Consider the following 21150-nt stretch of genomic DNA (forward strand, 5'->3'; position numbering starts at 1 on the left):
TCAGATTTTCTGAGACTTAACAATGAAAGCCTAAACTACACCTCCACGTTGAAATGAGCTCAACCACAGCCAGCAGCTCTGCAGGACGATATGTATACCGATGGCAAATTGAATGCCAATATAATGTTATGGATATTTATGGGCCTCTGTGTTTTAAATATCTTAAAGATTTCAATTTCAGTTGTTGGCATGAACAATTACTGTACATTTGAATATCAAAAGCGCCTGTAACTTATAGTTTGGTGCAATATAGGTAATACTGAGTTTATGAAAAAAATCTGCAAATAATTAAATCACTATTTCATTGTTTGTAGTTTCTCAAGCACATGGTCCAATCGCTGCAGTTGAAAGGTGGGATTACAGTAGGGCCGTTGCACTAGTCCAATCAGGACAGAGAGGGGTGTGGCTGTCTTTCGCTCAATCTTTCAGCACCTTGGACAGCAGCTCGCACTCGACTGCGGGAGAGATTCTGGGTGCGGGTCGAGGGTGCTCGTCTACTCTTCTCCCAAATTACCCTGAAGAAAGAAACAGAGAAGAGGATTTCACAGAAAATCTTTCATGTCGTGAAATTTCATGCCTTTTCGAGGCAGTTTCTGATCCATTTTTGACGTTTGCACGTCGTTTATACGCTGCTTCTCTGCGGCGTGCCTCCTCTTTCTTTTGCCGTGTACAGCGATTGACTCTCGATAAAATACGGCAAGTAACATTCATTTTAACAAAGTCAGTTGTACTTTATTATGTTTCTGACATGCCTCCTGAGAATGTTTACTAGTTGGATGCGATGCCGTCCTGCGTAAGTGCCATGAAGTTTCTTGGTTCTGCTCCAGCCTGGTTCAGGCTTTAATGCGCACTGAACCTCAACTCGCCTTTCTCTCCAAATCCATCATCTTCTTTTTGTGATCATCAGCCTTATTTTGAAAGATGAGGTTCTTCTGCGACTTTTTGTGCACATAAAATTCTGAAAGGAAGAAGAAACGAGGAGTCTGAATTCGTGCTGTGAAGCCGCATCACCTCCTATGCCGTTTTAACCGTCTCGACGGCACGTTTTGAGATTGTTCAAGAGAAGCGTTGAAGTATAAACACAAGGATAAAGATGAAGAAGTTCCGGAAGGTTTTGGACGGGTTGACCACTTCTTCACCTGTCAATCCAGGTGGATCTCCCGCGTGCGGCAGTGCGGCTGGGACCCCCAATACGGCTCCGACACCGCGGGAGCTGGATATCCAGGAGACACTGATGTCTGAGCACTTCCAAATCTGTAAGGTGGGTGCCCCTCTCAAGCTTGTCGCAAAGGGCACGTCTGTCATTGCAGCAGAGATGTGCAGCTAGTTTTGGCCAAGGGGGCAGTGTCAATGCAGCTGTTGGGGGAACTATTGTTGATAGAGCCACAATAGAAATTGCAGTGCATCAGCAGCAGACACAATACACACAGACACATACTGTAGTGCAAAGACATTGTGAACCACAAATATGATCCCCTTCAAATCGTTAAGAGATATTTAACCAAAGAATTGTAAATTATGTCACATTCACCCTCATGTCATTCCAAACTTTCTTTCTTCTGCAGAACATATAAGAAGATATTTTGGTATAACCAAACAGTTTAGTGACCATTGATTTCCATTGTATGGACAAAAACACTGAGACATTTCTTAAAATATAATTTCATGTTCCACAGAAGAAAGAAAGACATACAGTTTTGGAATTATATGAGGGTGACAGAATTTTCTCTTTTGTGTAAACTTTTCTTTAAAGTTCCCAGCAGTTAACAGTTGTTAGATACATAGATAGATAGATAGATAGATAGACAGACAGACAGAGACAAACAAATAAAACCACAAGTGGTTAGATACTGGATGTGCTCAGTCCCAAACAGCTTCCATACAGTTTCACAATTCACTTTTCATCTTCTCTAATGGAAGAAAGTCATTTTTGGAGCAACATAACAATGAGTAAACGGTGACAGTATATATATTTTCATTTTGAGGTTAACTATCACTTTAACCTCTTTGTCAAAGAGTATAAGTTTCTAATAAGTTTCTAATTCATCAAAGTTCCTTCTAACTTTTGCTATCTATCTATCTATCTGTCTATCTATCTATCTATCTATCTATCTATCTATCTATCTATCTATCTATCTATCTATCTATCTATCTATCTATCTATCTATCTATCTATCTATCTATCTGTCTGTCTGTCTGTCTGTCTGTCTGTCTGTCTGTCGTTATATCATTCTAACTTTCTATAGTTCTAGATTTACTCTCAATGCATTGGGAGTGAGATGCTCAGGATTAGGCATTCTTTGGACACAATCCTCTCCTCGGTGGAGAAGTCAACTGATAGGGAATCGATGACATAACCGAGGAGTCTTCGCTTATATAAAAAGTGAGAGTCTGTCGTAGTCTCCGGGCTTGTGTGATTTTTCCTGAAGCTATTTTTAGAGATTTTTAGGGCCTGTTGCAGGGATGGTGGAAGCTGACTGCAGCGCTTCTCCCTCCACTTGAATCGGTTCAGTTCGAGCTTGAAATTAGAGCGGTCGAGGATGGAGGTGTGTTGTTCTCCAACATAGCAAATTAGACAGCGTAAAAGCGATAAGAAAGAACGAACGATAGCCATGCCATTTGAATGGAAGTGCAGGAATGTATCACGTGCAGAATTCGCTGTTTATGAGCTGTTTGTGAATATTCCCAGAACGGCACATTCATTCACTGTCAACCAGCACACGCCTTGTTCTCACCATATATAGTGATGGGACTGCGGTGTTGTTGTGCTCTCCCCCGCGGGGAATATACAGTGAGAGACTCGCGCTGATATAGACCCAACAGCCCCGAGTGACGTTTGGTTTTCATTGATGCCTTTCGCGACTTGCAAATGTTTTGCAACATGTGTAGACGCTTAGATTGATTATATGAGAATTCATCGCCAGCTAAACAAATGAGGTTTGTCAGGATGTATTTGTATCTGAGGTAGTACAGGTAGAAGTGTCTGTTATTACTTTCTACAATGTCCAATAGTTAACCCAAAAATAAGCTCACCCAAAAGTCATCAAAAATGTAGGCTAGATTAGTTAGTTTCTGCATCTGAACAGATTTGGATAAATTTAGCATTATATCACCAATAGATCCTCTGCAGTGAGTGGGGGCTGCCAGAATGATGTCTAAACAATAATAAAAACATAACAATAATCCACAGAATGCCAGTCCATTAATTAACATATTGTTAAGTGATAATCTGTGAGTTTTTAATAAACTAATTGTTCATTACAGAGTTTTTCCACTTCAAACCATTGCTTCTGGCTAAAATGTGATTCCGCTCTCCTTAATATCGTCTAAATCAGGAGAGAAATATGCACAGTTCAAGCACCATTTATAAGCAAAAACTGTTCTAAACAAATATGCAAATGAAAGGACAACGTGGGATTGACTTTTTCACTTGAGGAAGCATTATTATGGATTATGGACTCATATTTTGGCTAGACGCAACAGTTTAAAGTTAAAATGGCTTAATGATGGATTTTTGTTTCTTATAAACACAGATTTTCACTTGACTAGATATTAGTTGATCGGGTTCTGCTTTTAGATTATTGTGATGTTTTTATCAGCTGTTTGGACTCTCATTCTGACGGCACCAATTCACTGCAGAGGATCCATTGAGCAAGTGACGAATGCTAAATTTCTCCAAATCTCTTCCAAAGAAGAGTCTACATCTTGGATGACTTAAAGAGAATCCTTTTTTTTTTTTTTTTTTTAGCAAATTTTCATTAGGCTACACTGTAAAAACAATTATGTATGTAAAATAATTTTGGCAGAAGTGGTTGAAAATCAAATTAGGCTACACTGTAAAAACAATTATGTATGTAAAATAATTTTGGCAGAAGTGGTTGAAAATCAAAGTTCATCACGTAGGTTTTCCACAAACTTTACTATATTCAAATATACAGAAGGTGCACAGAGTCATTTAAGCAAACACAAAACACCATCATGGTAACACACTAATGCAATAAACATTCATTAAACAACAGAAGATGTAACAAAACCTTAATCTACATAACTGATAACAAAAACTATTAAGGAACATGATCATTTAAACAAAGCACTTTCATACGTGGAGTGGAATGAAGGGAATTCTGGTAATATAAGTTTACAATTTTTGACTGTAAATTACATTGATTTGTTACTTGTACAATTAACAGTATTTTACTGTAAAATTACATGAAATGTCTTGGTGAGATATTTTACAGTTTTTAACTTAACGTTTTTTTCTGTTGTGTTTTTACAATATCTTACATTTACACTAATGTTTTTACAATGAAAACAATGTGATTTTGTGTGTTTTGCTGCTGTATGAATGTTGAGGGGTAGGTCAGATATTCAGAACACAGAGACAAACAGTTTGAAGCATCTGTACAACATAAATGTCGACTACCACTACATAAAAACGAAAGTTGTTTTTTCTTTCATACCCTGAGGCTCCAAATGTGATTCCTCATGAAGTGATGCCTTTAAATTTCCATTCTTTTATAACAGATTGTATTTTATTATATCAGCGTGTTGATGTAAAACATTTATTTTAAGAAGAACTGAATTCAGACTTGCTAGCTCACTAAGGTGGGTTTATTCTAGGCCACACAAGTTTAACCTATGCTAGATTGAAAGGAACCCTGTGGCTCATGAATATGAGATTGTAATGCTGTATTTATACTTGTCTGAAGAGGGATTGTCTGAGAACCACACTAAGAATCAAACATTATCTGACATGTCTCTTTCTGTATAGTACACACACTGAACAAAAGTAAAATTCTAATTTTCATTACCCGACCCCTTCAATGAAAATGAAACCTGATCTATACAAGCAAACCATAAGCAATGGTGAATTGTGTGAGCTATTATTCTAGAGACAAGTATAAAGGATCCACCTCTTGGTCTGTCGAGGAATTCTTTCTTTGGGATGTTGACAGCGACAGTGCTCTGGAGACGCACATCTGAAATAGACTGCCGAACACCCTCTCATGTGCTCAAGAACACTCTGTGACACCCATTTCTGGTTATGATCACTCAACTGAATCATGAGCTTTGACAACAGATCCTGTCATGGGCTGCCATGTTTCATGTGTGGTAGAATTAGATCTCTCTCTCCCCCTCTCACTTCTGTATATTCCCGGATGGATCTGGCATGCACACAGAAATAATAGGGTCAAAGGCATAGAGCAAAAATAGAAAAGAAAAAAAAAAAGTGTATGTAACATCACAATGGAAGATATAAACAGCAGGTTGCTAGTTTTTTTTAAGCCGATCAGCAAGTTTTTGCTTTTGCAAATGACAAAAAACAAGGTAGATAGTGTGGTATGATTCTATTAGTGCTCTGTCAACAATGTTGGCTTCCTCTCCAGTGCTCTGAGACCGCAGTGGTGGCACAGACTGTGCTCTAGAGCAGCCCGCTCTGTCTGCATGTATCCTCATCTCTCAACAGGAAAGCTGTGCTCACTCGACCAAAGGGAGACAAGTATGAATTGTATTGTACAGTGTCTATTGCTGATCGATTTTTTCATCATCAACACTGCTTATAGATTCAGCAGAGTAGTAGGGCCAGATGAGACTGATAGCAGCAAAGAGCTAAAAATAAGATAGTATAGCCATTATGAGTGAGCTTAGTTCTTTTTTGTCTCTCAGTATCTCCACCAAGATAAAATCTGTCCCTGCAATAGTTTTATTTATATTTTATTTATATATGTGACTATGCACCACAAAACCAGTCACAAGGGCCATGTTTTTTTAAATTGATCTATACATCATATACTTGGAAGTTGAATAAATAAGCTTTCCATTGCTGTATGGTTTGTTAGGATAGGACAATATTTGGCTGAGATACAACTATTTGAAAATCTGGAAATTGAGAGTGCAAAAAAATCCAAATATTTAGAAAATCACCTTTAAAGTTGTCCAAATTAAGTTCTTAGCAATGAATATTACTAATCAAAAATTAAGTTTTGATATATTTACGGTAGGAAATTTACAAGATATCTTATCGATCATGTTTCATGATCTTTACTTTTATTATTTTTGGCATAAAAGAAAAATTTATAATTTTGACCCATACAATGTATTGTTGGCTATTGCTATGAATATACTCATGCAATATATGACTGGTTTTGTGGTCTAGGGTCACATATATAAAAATGGTAGTTTTTTTTTTTTTTTTTTACATTTTAAAAAAACAATTTAATCTAAGAATACTATTAATCAAATGTATTCTAATACTCTAGAAAAGCAAAATATATTTACATAATATAGTTAGTGATAGGCCTATGAACTAAGAAAAAAATCAAAAGAAATATTAAAGGGATAGTTCACCCAAAAATGAAAATTCTGTCATTAATTACTCACCCTCATTTTATTCCAAAACCGTAAGACCTTGGTTCGTCTTCAGAACACAAATTAACAAATGACCCTGCATAGACAGCAATAAAACTGACAAATTCAATGCCCAGAAAGGTAGTAGGACATCATTAAAATAGTCCATGTGACGACATCTGTGTTTCAGCCGTAATTTTATGAAGAATTATATTTAATTAATATTACAAGAATACTTTTTGTGTGCAAAGAAAACAAAAATAACGGCTTACTTTAACAATTTCTTCTCTCCCGTGGCAGTCTTTGATACACATTCACAAAAGTACCACGGCGCATGCGTGTTCTTAAATTGTAATAATGTTTCACTGTATCATAAATGCAGCCTTGGTGAAAACTAGAGACTTCTTTCATTGTATCTCAAAGATCCTCATAGATTTTCCCATAAGACAGTCTGAGCATCCAGAACGGTCTTTTTACTCTCCATTTGAGAGGAATTACATCTAAAGGTGTGTGTAGTAGTGACATGTAGCTAGTGACTCATATAGAGTTTCCTGTCAGTGCTGTTTGAATCTATTTTCTCACTTGCTCTCCCTCACTTTTTCTATTTATCTCCTTATTTTTACATCTGCTCAATTGATTGATTTCGTATGGTGTCACTTGTTTGAACCTGATTGTTATTTCTTTCCATCATTCAAACTCTGTGTTGTTTCTCCAGTGGCTGAGCAGGGCTGAGGTAGTTAATACTCCAAACAGCTCCGTGCTTGTAATCACCCATAAATGAATAGTCCTATTCAGTCAATCTATATCCTTGAATTCTTTTTCCACTCCACTTCTCTGATCTGATCCCCCTTCATTTTCTCTTGTTCTTTAGTAACTTTCACAAAAGAGAGACTGGAGGGGCACTTTTTTTTTTCTCCCAGAGGATTTTGTGTTTCGGTGTATTTTTTGTGTGCTTATATTTGTTTTGAGGTTAAGATGTTCATGTTGCTAGTTGCTATTACAAAAAATTATAGGTGTATGTGATGCATTTAACCTGCTAAAGTTAAAAGCCACCTTAGAGTAAAACCTAAAAAATAAATAGTTTGTTAAAGTTTAATATATCAATAATAATAATAATAATAATTGACTTATTTTTGCAAATATCCAAAGCTGTATTACAGTTATTGTTAATATACATAGTGTGTATATATATATATATATATATATATATATAAAACATTGTGAGATACAAATCTAAATTACAAGAAAAAGGCCCGCTGTGATATATGAAGTCACAAATGGGAGATCAACAGTTAAAATCCCCAAAAAACGCTGTCATATTGTGAGATATAATGTCACAATTATGAGAAATGATGTTGCAAGTGTGAGATATAAAGTAGCAGAAGCGTAATCAGATTTCCTAGATTTCTGACAGCCTTCTGACAGACAACTGTACGCTTTATTTGTCACTTGATAACCATAACATGTATATTGACAGTGAAAGTGAAAGAAAAAAATGTAAAGTCTGGCTAGAATTGTGCGATTGCCTCAAATGTCATCCAGTGCTCAATTAAGAAGTTGTTGCCTCACCTCCATGTCAAGCTCACTGCCAGCATTCATCAATATTTGTTTCAAGTCAGTGATGATATCGCACCCGACAGATGCGTTAATTTGTGATTGGAGTCCTTCCATAGCCTCCCTTTCTGATGACTTGAGCTTTGAACAGTCTCCCTCTCTGGATAGGTGAGGGATAGCTGATACGTCTGTAGACAGAAATCCAGTTAGGCACGTGCACATGCATGCTCAAGTACACAATGGCTTGTAAGCTTAGTAATTGCATTCTAACTCTCGCTCTTAGCGCAGCTTGATGCCCGCAGCATAAACAGCAGCAGGGTTCAAACAATCTGCACCCACTCATTCCGTTCAAGTGACGTTTAGATCTGTATTATACACATACAGCAGCTCTGACAAAGACTAGAAGGGTAGACAGTTGAATTACAAGTCTTGTTGTCATTAAAAGGACAAATACTCTCAATTAACCTTCATGTTGTTGGTACTTTGGACTGGATTTTGTCTGATAATTTTTGATTCAGTCATATTCTGTTGTGTGTGTGCAGGATGATGGTCTGGTTTGTAATTGATTGGTGACAGAACTGCTTTTAAAGTGGGCTGTTTGCCCTCATGTGGCTTCACCGGGGCGACGACACACTTATTGACCCAATAAGAGAGCCTCATTTCTCTTATCTGGTATCAACCCCCCTCCCTCCCACCACTCAGTTCTTTCTGTCTTCCTCCTGTTCACTCAATTGTTTTAACGTTAATTGTTGGATTTGAGGCTTAATGCCATTTCAGGCTGATTGAACCAGATTTCTGATAGACAGTGGTTAGACAGAGAATCCTGCTCTGCTTGTTTTATTCTTTCCTTATTTGTAAATGTCTTCCTTATTTCAAAGGAAATTTCTTCTCGAAATGATATAACCGTATGTCTTGGGGTTACGGCTTATAAATGTGGGTCAGGTTTTCCCTACATTATGGGGATTAGATGAATAATTAGGGGATGGGCGGATGAGAAGAATGGCATTATAAACATGCTTAATAATGTTTTCATGCAAATATAAAAATACAAAAAATACTGTAAGCTAACAAAAATGTTACTTTGAAATGAATTTACTTTGAAACTATTTTTACTCAGAACCTGCCAATACATTTTCAAATAATTACAAAGAAATGGCAAATAACACACTGAATTGAACATGAAATGTTCAAGAAATAAGTGTCAAAAACACTATTTATTTATTTATTTATTACAAATTATGAGGGTTAGGATTTGGTTGTAGTTTTAGTTACTTGTATTTCTTTGCATTATATTTATATTATTCATTATATTATATTATATTCATATTATAATTGTATTATTATATTTACTTTCACATTTCAAAATACTTCAATATACTGTAAATGTATTTATATTATCCAAAATTGTATATATATATATAAAAACACATTTCTTTCTTTCTTTTGCTTACCATATAGGAATGTGGTAGAAATCTTTCTTTCTCTTATTATCACTTTTCCTTGTCTCTTTCTTTTATTCAGATTAATTTTCTCACAGGCACCAACCCTATGGATGCATTCTGAATCAGACTGCATTCTTAGTTAATTTTTGTCTTTGGAAGATTATTCTTCTTGACAGAACTTAGCTGAGGACCATAACAAGCTTTGTGTGTGTGTGTGTGTGTGTGTGTGTTACCTGTTTATGTGTTTGCTTCTACCGTTACCTGTTTTCTACAGTCTGAAGAGTTTTTGTTATTTATAAGATGTTTTTTATTTTTTAACCAAAGCAACTTGCAGTAGACTTATTACAGACATGGTCCTGTTGAGCAACCTGGGGTTAAATGATTTGTTGAAGGCAATCCCCGGTACTGTACTTCTCTCAGTCACCACATAACACATCTTTGAAAGAGCAACCTCTGAGCAATAAATCTATCCTCTGGGATTGCAGGGATTAAACCCTAGACCCCAGAATAAAGCAACACAGTATCCTACACCCTGCCCTAGTATTCTCACACAGACCACCTACAGACCACTCTGATGTCTACTGCACAAAAGAGCTTGAATGAAAATAAATTTGGCAGTTTGAATTTGATTGGCTGGCAAGTAATTTTGAGAAATAAATAATTGTAGGATTTGCTGAATTTTGGTAGTTACTGTATGTCACTGAATACTTAAAAGATAAGGATTTTGTTGAGGCAGTTAGTAGTGACATATCAGATTAATTTCAGAGTTATTTACATTTATTCATTTAGCAGATGCTTTTAATCAAAGGGAGTTGCAAATGAGGAATGCAACATAAGCAGTTCATTTTAAGGAGCCAGCAAAATGAAATAAAAATGCAAATTAAAGTACCAAAGACACATTTGTTTATTTTTAATTTCATTTTGTTTTTTTACTTTATGTCAGAAATGTGTAGAACGATTTGCTCTGTAACAGCGTTCCTGTAATAATATGATTTAAGTAAAAGTGCCTACTTTAGAAAGTGCTTATGTAACTTTATGTAACACTAGAACTGCCTCTATCCCTATCAGACACATCTGTCTGTGTTATGACATCAAAAACAAGACCTAGTCTGGCATTTGTTGCTGATCATAAGTTTGAATCTGAGATTTTAAGAATGAATATGACCCTCAGTTTGGGCAGAAATCTTTATCAAAGGTTCAAAAGTTACTCAAAAGTTCAGTGTCTAGATGTTTCTTTTCTGGCTGAAGGATTGAGAGGATGTAGCTCTAGCTTCATTCATATGAGTCATACACCACAAAGTGCCAATCTGGAAGCTTCTCTTCTGGAACCATGTACGGATAGACTGTGGGATATTAAAGGCATAGAGCTTATCAGGGATCAGCAGTCTGAGTGTCTCTGCCATATGTACAAGGCAGCTCTGAGAGATTTGCTACATATGACCACAATAGTTTACTAGAGCAAAATGCAGAAAGAGGCATTTATTCTTCTTTCAAATTATGGAATTTTGGAAAAATGAAAAGGCTGAAGTTGAGAAAGAGGTTAGTATTGAGTGTTGACTTTTAGAATAACAAAATTTATACAAACTATAAAACTATAAACTATACACTTTTTATTTAAGACATTAAGAAATATAACTAAAGCTATAACAAATATATTGCATATAAATAAATCTTCATGCAAGATCTCACCTCGTGGAGTTTCAATGATCATGAGAACGGTGAGGAATCAGCCCAGAACTACACGGTAGGATCTTGTCAATGATTCAAGGCAGCTGGGACCATAGTCACCAAGAAAACAATTGGTAACACACTACGCCATGACGGACTGACATCCTGCATCACCCGCAAGGTCCCCCTGCTCAAGAAAGCACATGTACTGCATCGCATCAAAGGGACGATGGACGGGGCCATGTTCTGCCAGGGCCAGGGCGTTTATTGACCCAAAACACACGGCCAAGGCAACAAAGGAGTGGCTCAAGAAGAAGCACATTAAGGTCCTGGAGTGGGCTAGTCAGTCTCCAGATCTTAATCTGTCGATGGAGCTGAAGGTTCGAGTTGCCAAACATCAGCCTCGAAACCTTAATGACTTGGAGAGGATCTGCAAAGAGGAGTGGGAAAAAATCTCTCCTGAGATGTGTGCAAACCTGGTGGCCAACTACAAGAAACATCCGACCTCTGTTATTGCCAACAAGGGTTTTGCCACCAAGTACTAAGTCTTATTTGGGTCAAATATTTATTTCGCTCATTAAAATGCAAATCAATTTATAACTTTTTTTGAAATGCGTTTTTCTGGACTTTTTGGTTGTTATTCTGTCTCTAACTGTTCAAATAAACCTACCATTAAAATTATAGACTAGTTTCTGTATATATATATATATATATGCAGTAAATATTACATTATGTAATGTATTTTTGGTCTCCTTTTTAATACTTTCTTCATCAGTGATGTATGTACTACATATACTAATCACTACACCACAGCTCCGACTCATTTCATCCTTAATATTTCATATGTGCATGCGCTGACATTAACACATATGATATTACAAACAATCAGTTTGAGTGTACAAAAGGCATCTACTATGTGTGTAGCATTAATAGTTCCCTCAATACATTTTTAATACATCCTGCATTAGTAATGATTTCAACAGACATTTATATACACCATCTTTTGCTTACACTGTGTTATATTGCATTGCAACAATGGATCAATGCTGTGTTGTATATATAAATAAATAAGTGTGTGAGGGAGAAGGGAATATATGAATGGAACTGATGTCGATAGTCCATCCAAGAATGTTTGGGAGAACATATGTCAGTACCTGATGTATCTAAAACAATAACGTGCGATGTGTGTGCATGCTTGTGAGAGACACACAGCGTGAGTGTGAGAGCGAGATCTGCAGTCTTAGGCACAGAGCGGTTCATGGGAGTGCTGGATGTGTTGTCTATTTTTAGATTGGGGTCTAGACTCGCCCGCCCTCCCCTCTGAAAGAAGAGGCTGAGTGAATGAGCTAGAAAGAGAGTTCATTGTGTGTGTGTTGGAATATTTGTAGCGATGGAGAAAGAGTGGTTTGAAATGTAATTAGATAGAGATAGATAGAGCTAAAGGGAGCGAGAGAGACCCTTGCTCAGTGTTCTGGAGAGTTCTGTGACAGCAGTGCCGCCCAGGTCTTTACTGTATGCTGCTCTCTTCCTTCCTGTGCCTTTCCAATGCAGAATTAAACACGTTTTCGAAAACAAACAAACTAAAGGAAAACCAAAACTAAATGCGAAGGCCAGAGATATAGAAAGGGAGAGAAAAGGGGAAAAAAATGGATCTTCTGGCCATGAAATATGGATGAGGCTTTAAAGATTGGGGCCAGTAGATGTATTTTTCATCCTCTCTCTGTACTATGTATATTTAATGCCAAATGACTCTCTTTGCAGCCCGTATGGGGCCTGTTTGCACCCCCCTACCGTTTATGCATGGATACGGGGAGGTCCCAGGGGCTCCATGTCTCCTTCCTGCCACAGGTCGCATCGCCCTGCTGGGACAGACAGGAGGTCAGCGCCCCCTTGTGTGTCAACCTCTTCTCCAGCCCATGATTAAAGTCTGCAGAGCTGCCAAACCCTGAACACCCGCCCCTACTCCAGCTGTGGGAGACGGGGTTGTGTGAACATATATGTGTGTGGCTCATTGAAGGAATATTCTGGCCTTTTTTCTATGTAGCGCATCTGTATCATGCTGTCAATTACCGCAGACAATGATTTAGACTCAACATTCAGTGTGTTTAAATGAACGTGAAATATTTAGTACATGGAAGCCTAGGAGGCATGTGATGTTTTGCTAAGTTGCCAATTAATATTTTATTAAGGCTCCAATAAATTGTTGTAACAAAACGTGTGTATATTTATATATATATACACACACACATACTCTGCTAGGCTACTTTATTGTACATTTTGGAGTTTGACAGCACCTGTTTATTATATGATTTCACTGTTGTGAAATCAGCAGAGTAAAGAAAAAAACTTTTTGGGTGAATAAATGATGTCAGAATTTTCTTATTTACGGTCAAAACAGTATGTTTCTATCATAAGTGAACTATATAGTTACTATAAAAACATTTGCTTATTTGTTTATATACAGAGAGCGAGTGAATTAAAATAAATGTTCTATGTGGTAATTGATAGTGTGTCATGGATGCAGTTTTATGGTTACTCTGCCCTTCTTTACTAGCATAAGCTGATGCAGAGAACCCATAAAAGCATCCAGTCATATACTGTAGTTCCTATTAAAACATTTACACAGAACAAAACGTCACAAAGTCACAGTTCAAAAACCATTTGAGGCAATATAAATGCAGCTGTAGAGATTTTTATTTCTATCACGGCATCACATCAGTTACTGACAGAAGAATGGGTTGAAAGAAGACCCTCCACATTACTGGAAATATTTCATTCCTTTCTGCATTATCTAGCAAACTGTAAGACAGAGAGATAGACAGATACGCGCAGCATGTGGAAGCTGATATATCCCGTATGAATGACTTGGAGAAATGGAGAGCGGGGGTGGGGAGGTTCATTTCGGGTTTGCTACTTGGTTGGCACAAAAGCGTGTTACAGCACGTTCAAACACATGGCATATGTGGTTCTGGCCTGATTCTCAGAATTAACACACAACCTTTTTCAGGGTTGTGACAGCTAGACGTGTGGTGTGACCGCATCTTTTGATTCTGTGAGTGGGAATGAACAAGAATGTGCTGTTTCAGTCATATGTGTGTGTGACAGAAGGATATTTCATCATGGGTAAAAGCCACTAAGGAAGTCAATGAGATAAATACATTACTATTCAAAAGTCTGGGCTTTAAATGTAGATTTTTATGTTTTTGAAAGAAGTCTCTTATGCTAAGCAAAGCTGCATTTATAATTAAAAATAGTAAAAACTTGATTGTAAAATAAAATTACAATTTTAAATAATATTTGTATTTGAATCTATTAAAAATGTAATTTATTTATTTGTAATTTGAATTTTCAGCAGTCCTTACTCCAGTCTTTAATGAATAAATAAATAAATATAAAAAATGTACTGACCCCAAATTTTTAAACAATATTGTAAGTATAAGTATGTTTGATTTGATTAAATATGTATTTTTGTAACTAATAAAAAAAAGGCTGGACTGTAATTTTTGATCAGTTTAATGCATCTTTGTGGAAAGGTTTGATTTAGTGAATAAGTAGCTGACCCCAAACTTTAGAAAGAAATGGTTTGCTTAATACAAGCTTAAAGATACGATTCACCCAAAAATGAATATTCTGTCAACGTTTACTCACCCTTGTGTCGTTCCAAAAAGAATGTCTGTGTGACAGAAAGAAATTCATACAGGTATGAGTACACCTTTACAGAATTTTCGATTTTGGGTGAACTGTCCCTTTAAGAGTGATAGAACAGCATGGAGTAGTAGAAATAGGGTGGAGAAATTGAACAGCTAAACGGCGGAGACAAAAGCCCATATCAGTATGAGAGAGAGCGAGAGACAGAGCGAGCGGAGAGAAACCCAGAGATGAAGAGGAAATGGGAGGGGGATGCTTAAATAGTCTGCAATAAAGCAGAGCACTGAATGAAAATCTATACGCTGAGGCATTCATTAGCACTCGTTTGATTAATAGAGACGATAAGGCAACACGCACATACACACTGAAACATTGAACGCAGCCACGCCCATGCAGACGCAGACCGATTCCAATTGTCTGCATAAGCAGACAATAAACCTGCAGCCGTAGACATAAGTCAAGAGAATTTGAACATGACAATGGTTTCGCCACAGATCTATTCCTGCTTAATCGCTACGGATAGAACATCGCACTCACTCCATGCCATCTCTCTCTCTCTCTCTCTATCTCTCTGTCTTTTGCTTGCTTTGTGATCACTCCATCCTGCTCATTCATCTAGTACTTGCTTGCATCAGTCCAGAGCCATGCAGATGAATTATTGATGAACGTACCTTCATAAGGGAGCCAAACAAATGGGGAAAGTGAGTGAGCGAAAGTGCATTTTTACAGTCAAATGTAAAAAAAAAAAAGAAAGTCAAATTAACTCATGGACCACTTGAATTTGTTACACTCTCTGTTAGTGTCCCAATCAGGAAGCATTTGACACTAATATGCAGAATTGTTTCTAAAATATTTTTGGACAGTGTCACAATTTGCGTCACAGCTCTGGAGCCGCATGTGTGATGGATTTCAGCACCATCTGTGGCGGCCATCGTCAGCGCCAGAGCACTAGCACAGACCCGCAGGCTGTGGACGGCTCTCGTTGCATGCTTCTAGCTCCGATGGCTGTGGACAGCACCTGCTCTTACATTTCAGAGCACACATTATGGACAGCTTCTTTACAGTTCAGTGCACCAAATAAAACACACTCAGAGCGGCATGATTTGAAGCTGGCCCCTGACCAGCTCAATTGATTACAGTGATTGCACGCCGTTTGCTGCAAGTGTAACAAGGTAAATGTTCATTGTGTAAAATGGCACATAAGTGACTCGCTAGTGAGAGGCTTGGGAACTTTGTTTTGTTGGCTATGTAGAGATTGACGTGATGCCAGCTGCAACAAGTGAACAGGTGTATGGAGCAGAAGTGCAAATTTAGCAGCTAATATAAGGAAAAGTTTCAAGTTTCATGTGATCTGACGTGTACCAACAAATGTTTTGAGTTACTGTGATTTTACTTTTTGAGGAAAACATTTCAGGATTTTTCTCCATATACAATAGTGGACTTCAATGGAAGCCAATGGGTTACGGGTCCAAATTGCAGTTTCAATGCAGCTTCAAAGGACTCTACACGTCCCCCGCCGAAGTATAAGGGTCTTATCTAGCGAAACGATTTTAATAATAATAATAATAATAATAATGATGATTTATATATGTTTTAACCACAAATGGTTAAATGGTCCCTTACTGGAAAGTCCATTTCAAACAATAAACTGATACAAAGACATATAACTATGTGTCACACGCATCACAGAGCTAGTGCAAGATGAGCATTTGTTGTTAAAAGTATATAAATATTTATTTTCTTTTTAGAAAATGACAGATCGTTTTGCTAGATAAGACCCTTATTCCTCAGATGGGATTGTGTAGAGCCCTTTGAATCTGCATTGAAACTGCAGTTTGGACCATTAACCCGTTGGTCCTCGGTGAAGTCCACTATATGGAGGAAAATCTTGGAATATTTTCCTCAAAAACCTTAATATATTTTCTAATGAAGAAAGAAAGACATGAACATCTTGGATGACACAGGGGTGAGTAAATTATCAGGAACTTTTAATCTGGAGTGAACTAATTCTTTAACAAAAATGTGTGAAAACTGTCCTGTTGTAAAACCCTGATCTTCTGAAGTAACATTGAGTACAGTGATGTAATTAGTGTAATGATATACAGTATGTGTGAATATTTATGCAGTTATTCATTGTTTCTGATTCATTGTGTTGTTATGGAAACAGCGTATTCACAACGTGACTTACACAGTTTGACTATCACGTTACTTAGTTCACTTGTACATTTTGTGCAGATGAAAATAAATTTAATATTACAAACCCGATTCCAAAAAAGTTGGGACACTGTACAAATTACGAATAAAAAAGGAATGCAATAATTTACAAATCTCATAAACTTATATTTTATTCACAATAGAATATAGATAACATATCAAATGTTGAAAGTGAGACATTTTGAAATGTCATGCCAAATATTGGCTCATTTTGGATTTCATGAGAGCTACACATTCCAAAAAAGTTGGGACAGGTAGCAATAAGAGGCCGGAAAGGTTAAATGTACATATAAGGAACAGCTGGAGGACCAATTTGCAACTTATTAGGTCAATTGGCAACATGATTGGGTATAAAAAGAGCCTCTCAGAGTGGCAGTGTCTCTCAGAAGTCAAGATGGCAAGAGGATCACCAATTCCCCCAATGCTGCGGCGAAAAATAGTTTGAAGTTATCATCATCTACAGTGCATAATATCATCCAAAGATTCAGAGAATCTGGAACAATCTCTGTGCATAAGGGTCAAGGCCGGAAAACCATACTGGATGCCCGTGATCTTCGGGCCCTTAGACGTCACTGCATCACATACAGGAATGCTACTGTAATGGAAATCACAACATGGGCTCAGGAATACTTCCAGAAAACATTGTCGGTGAACACAATCCCCCGCGCCATTTGCCGTTGCCGGCTAAAACTCTATAGGTCAAAAAAGAAGCCATATCTAAACATGATCCAGAAGCGCAGGCGTTTTCTCTGGGCCAAGGCTTATTTAAAATGGACTGTGGCAAAGTGGAAAACTGTTCTGTGGTCAGACGAATCAAAATTTGAAGTTATTTTTGGAAAATTTTCCAACATGACAATGCCAGACCACATACTGCATCAATTACAACCTCATGGCTGCGTAGAAGGAGGATCCGGGTACTGAAATGGCCAGCCTGCAGTCCAGATCTCACCCATAGAAAACATTTGGCGCATCATAAAGGGGAAGATGCGACAAAGAAGACCTAAGACAGTTGAGCAACTAGAAGCCTGTATTAGACAAGAATGGGACAACATTCCTATTCCTAAACTTGAGCAACTTGTCTCCTCAGTCCCCAGACGTTTGCAGACTGTTATAAAAAGAAGAGGGGATGCCACACAGTGGTAAACATGGCCTTGTCCCAACTTTTTTGAGATGTGTTGATGCCATGAAATTTAAAATAAACTTATTTTTCCCTTAAAATTATACATTTTCTCAGTTTAAACATTTGATATGTCATCTACACTCACCTAAAGGATTATTAGGAACACCATACTAATACTGTGTTTGACCCCCTTTCACCTTCAGAACTGCCTTAATTCTACGTGGCATTGATTCAACAAGGTGCTGAAAGCATTCTTTAGAAATGTTGGCCCATATTGATAGGATAGCATCTTGCAGTTGATGGAGATTTGTGGGTTGCACATCCAGGGCACGAAGCTCCCGTTCCACCACATCCCAAAGATGCTCTATTGGGTTGAGATCTGGTGATTGTGGGGGCCATTTTAGTACATTGAACTCATTGTCATGTTCAAGAAACCAATTTGAAATGATTCGAGCTTTGTGACATGGTGCATTATCCTGCTGGAAGTAGCCATCAGAGGATGGGTACATGGTGGTCATAAAGGGATGGACATGGTCAGAAACAATGCTCAGGTAGGCCGTGGCATTTAAACGATGCCCAATTGGCACTAAGGGGCCTAAAGTGTGCCAAGAAAACATCCCCCACACCATTACACCACCACCACCAGCCTGCACAGTGGTAACAAGGCATGATGGATCCATGTTCTCATTCTGTTTACGCCAAATTCTGACTCTACCATCTGAATGTCTCAACAGAAATCGAGACTCATCAGATCAGGCAACATTTTTCCAGTCTTCAACCATCAAATTTTGGTGAGCTCGTGCAAATTGTAGCCTCTTTTTCCTATTTGTAGTGGAGATGAGTGGTACCCGGTGGGGTCTTCTGCTGTTGTAGCCCATCCGCCTCAAGGTTGTGCGTGTTGTGGCTTCACAAATGCTTTGCTGCATACCTCGGTTGTAACGAGTGGTTATTTCAGTCAAAGTTGCTCTTCTATCAGCTTGAATCAGTCGGCCCATTCTCCTCTGACCTCTAGCATCAACAAGGCATTTTCGCCCACAGGACTGCCACATACTGGATGTTTTTCCCTTTTCACACCATTCTTTGTAAACCCTAGAAATGGTTGTGCGTGAAAATCCCAGTAACTGAGCAGATTGTGAAATACTCAGACCGGCCCGTCTGCCACCAACAACCATGCCACGCTCAAAATTGCTTAAATCACCTTTCTTTCCCATTCTGATATTCAGTTTGGAGTTCAGGAGATTGTCTTGACCAGGACCACACCCCTAAATGCATTGAAGCAACTGCCATGTGATTGGTTGATTAGATAATTGTATTAATGAGAAATTTAACAGGTGTTCCTAATAATCCTTTACGTGAGTGTATGTTGTATTCTGAATAAAATATTGAAATTTGAAACTTCCACATCATTGCATTCTGTTTTTATTCACAATTTGTTCAGTGTCCCAACTTTTTTGGAATCGGGTTTGTACATTTATGCATATATATATATATATATATATTTATATATATATATATATATATATATATATATTTGATTAATCTCATATCAAGTTAGTTAACCCACTAAAATAGCACTTTAGTTTACTTGTGTTCATTCACTTTCAGCGGCTCAAACAGGTCAATCCCTGGTATTATTGATTGTGACTGCATTATTTAGAATAATTATATTCTTTATAGATTTTTCTTCTTCAATAACCCTGTTAGCATGTAGTGTTATTTTTCTTGTCATATTTTGGAATTTTTAAATTGTCATTGTGATGCACATTTTTGCCATTTTTATTGATTTAACTCATCAGTGACAAGCAATTTGTCAGTAATTTTATTGATAACAAGATTAACACTGGTTGCAGGTGAATTATCAGGAATAGATTCCCATGTCACTTCTGTGTCCTTGAGCAAAGCACTTAACCTGGTGATGCTCCACAGGGGCCGTCCTTACAGTTAGTTGTCTGCTAATGGCAGATAACAGCATCTTGATTTGTGCAACCGTGTAACGTGTGAGAAATTCTAGAGGTTAAATGCAGTGTGATTTACAGGATAAAGCTCAGGGCTCTAGCCATAAGGTTGCTGGTTCAAAACCCACATGCAGCAAGCAATCACTATTGGGCCCCTGAGTAAGGCATTTAACCTACAACCAGAATTCCGGAAATATTGGGACGCTTTTTCAATTTGAATAAAATGAAAACTAAAAGACTTTCAAATCACATGAGCCAATATTTTATTCACAATAGAACATAGAGAACATAACAAATGTTTAAAAGGAGAAATTTTACACTTTTATCCACTAAATGAGCTCATTTCAAATTTGATGGGCAGAGGCTCTCCAATCTGTGAAAAAGTCTGTAAAAAGATTGTGGAATACTTTAAAAACAACATTACTCAACATCAAATTGCAAAGGCTTTGCAAATCTCATCATCTACAGTGCATGACATCATCAAAAGATTCAGAGAAACTGGAGAAATCTCTGTGCGTAAAGGACAAGCCAGAAGACCTTTGTTGGATGCCTGTGGTCATCGGGCCCTCAGATGACAGTGCTCATCGGAATGATTCATTGACATTACTAAATGGGCCCAGGAATACTTCCAGAAACCACTGTCAGTAAACACAATCCACCGTGCCATCTACAGATGCCAACTAAAGCTCTGTCATACAAAAAGGAAGCCATATGTGAACATGGTCCAGAAGTGCAGTCGTCTCCTGTGGGCCAAGGCTAATTTAAAATGGACTGTTTCAAAGTGGAAAAGTGTTCTATGGTCAGACGAGTCCAAATTTGACATTCTTGTTGGAAATCACGGACACCGTGTCCTCCGGGCTTAAGAGAAGGGAGACCTTCCAGCGTGTCATCAGCATTCAATTCAAAAGCCAGCATCTCTGATGGTATGGGGGTGCATAAGTGCATACGGTATGGGCAGCTTGCATGTTTTGGAAGGCACTATGAATGCTGAAAGGTGTATAAAGTTTTTAGAGCAACATATGCTCCCCTCCAGGTAACGTGCAGGACAATGCAAAACCACATACTGCAGCTATTACAACAGTATGGCTTCGTAGTTGAAGAGTCCGTGTGCTGAATTGGCCTGCCTGTAGTCCAAATCTTTCACCTACAGAGAACATTTCATCATTAAATGAAACGTTCATCATTAAATGAAAAATACGTC

At 37.7% G+C, this 21150-nt stretch overlaps 1 protein-coding gene across 1 annotated transcript in view; it reads left to right on the plus strand.

Moving 5' to 3' along the window:
* Positions 1-447: 447 nt before the first annotated feature.
* Positions 448-21150, plus strand: part of LOC306876059 (syntaxin-binding protein 5-like) — a gene marked incomplete at its 3' end in the record, with an annotated part of 142608 nt that continues 121905 nt past the window's right edge. Inside the window, exon 1 of the mRNA XM_079426957.1 lies at positions 448-1261. Within this exon, the coding sequence (XP_079283083.1) occupies positions 1094-1261 (168 nt within the window). The 5' untranslated portion in view covers positions 448-1093. The remainder of the gene's footprint in view (positions 1262-21150) is intronic.

This window comes from Barbus barbus (assembly GCF_936440315.1).
Source record: "Barbus barbus genome assembly, chromosome: 10".
In the NCBI taxonomy this organism is placed as follows: Eukaryota; Metazoa; Chordata; class Actinopteri; order Cypriniformes; family Cyprinidae; genus Barbus; species Barbus barbus.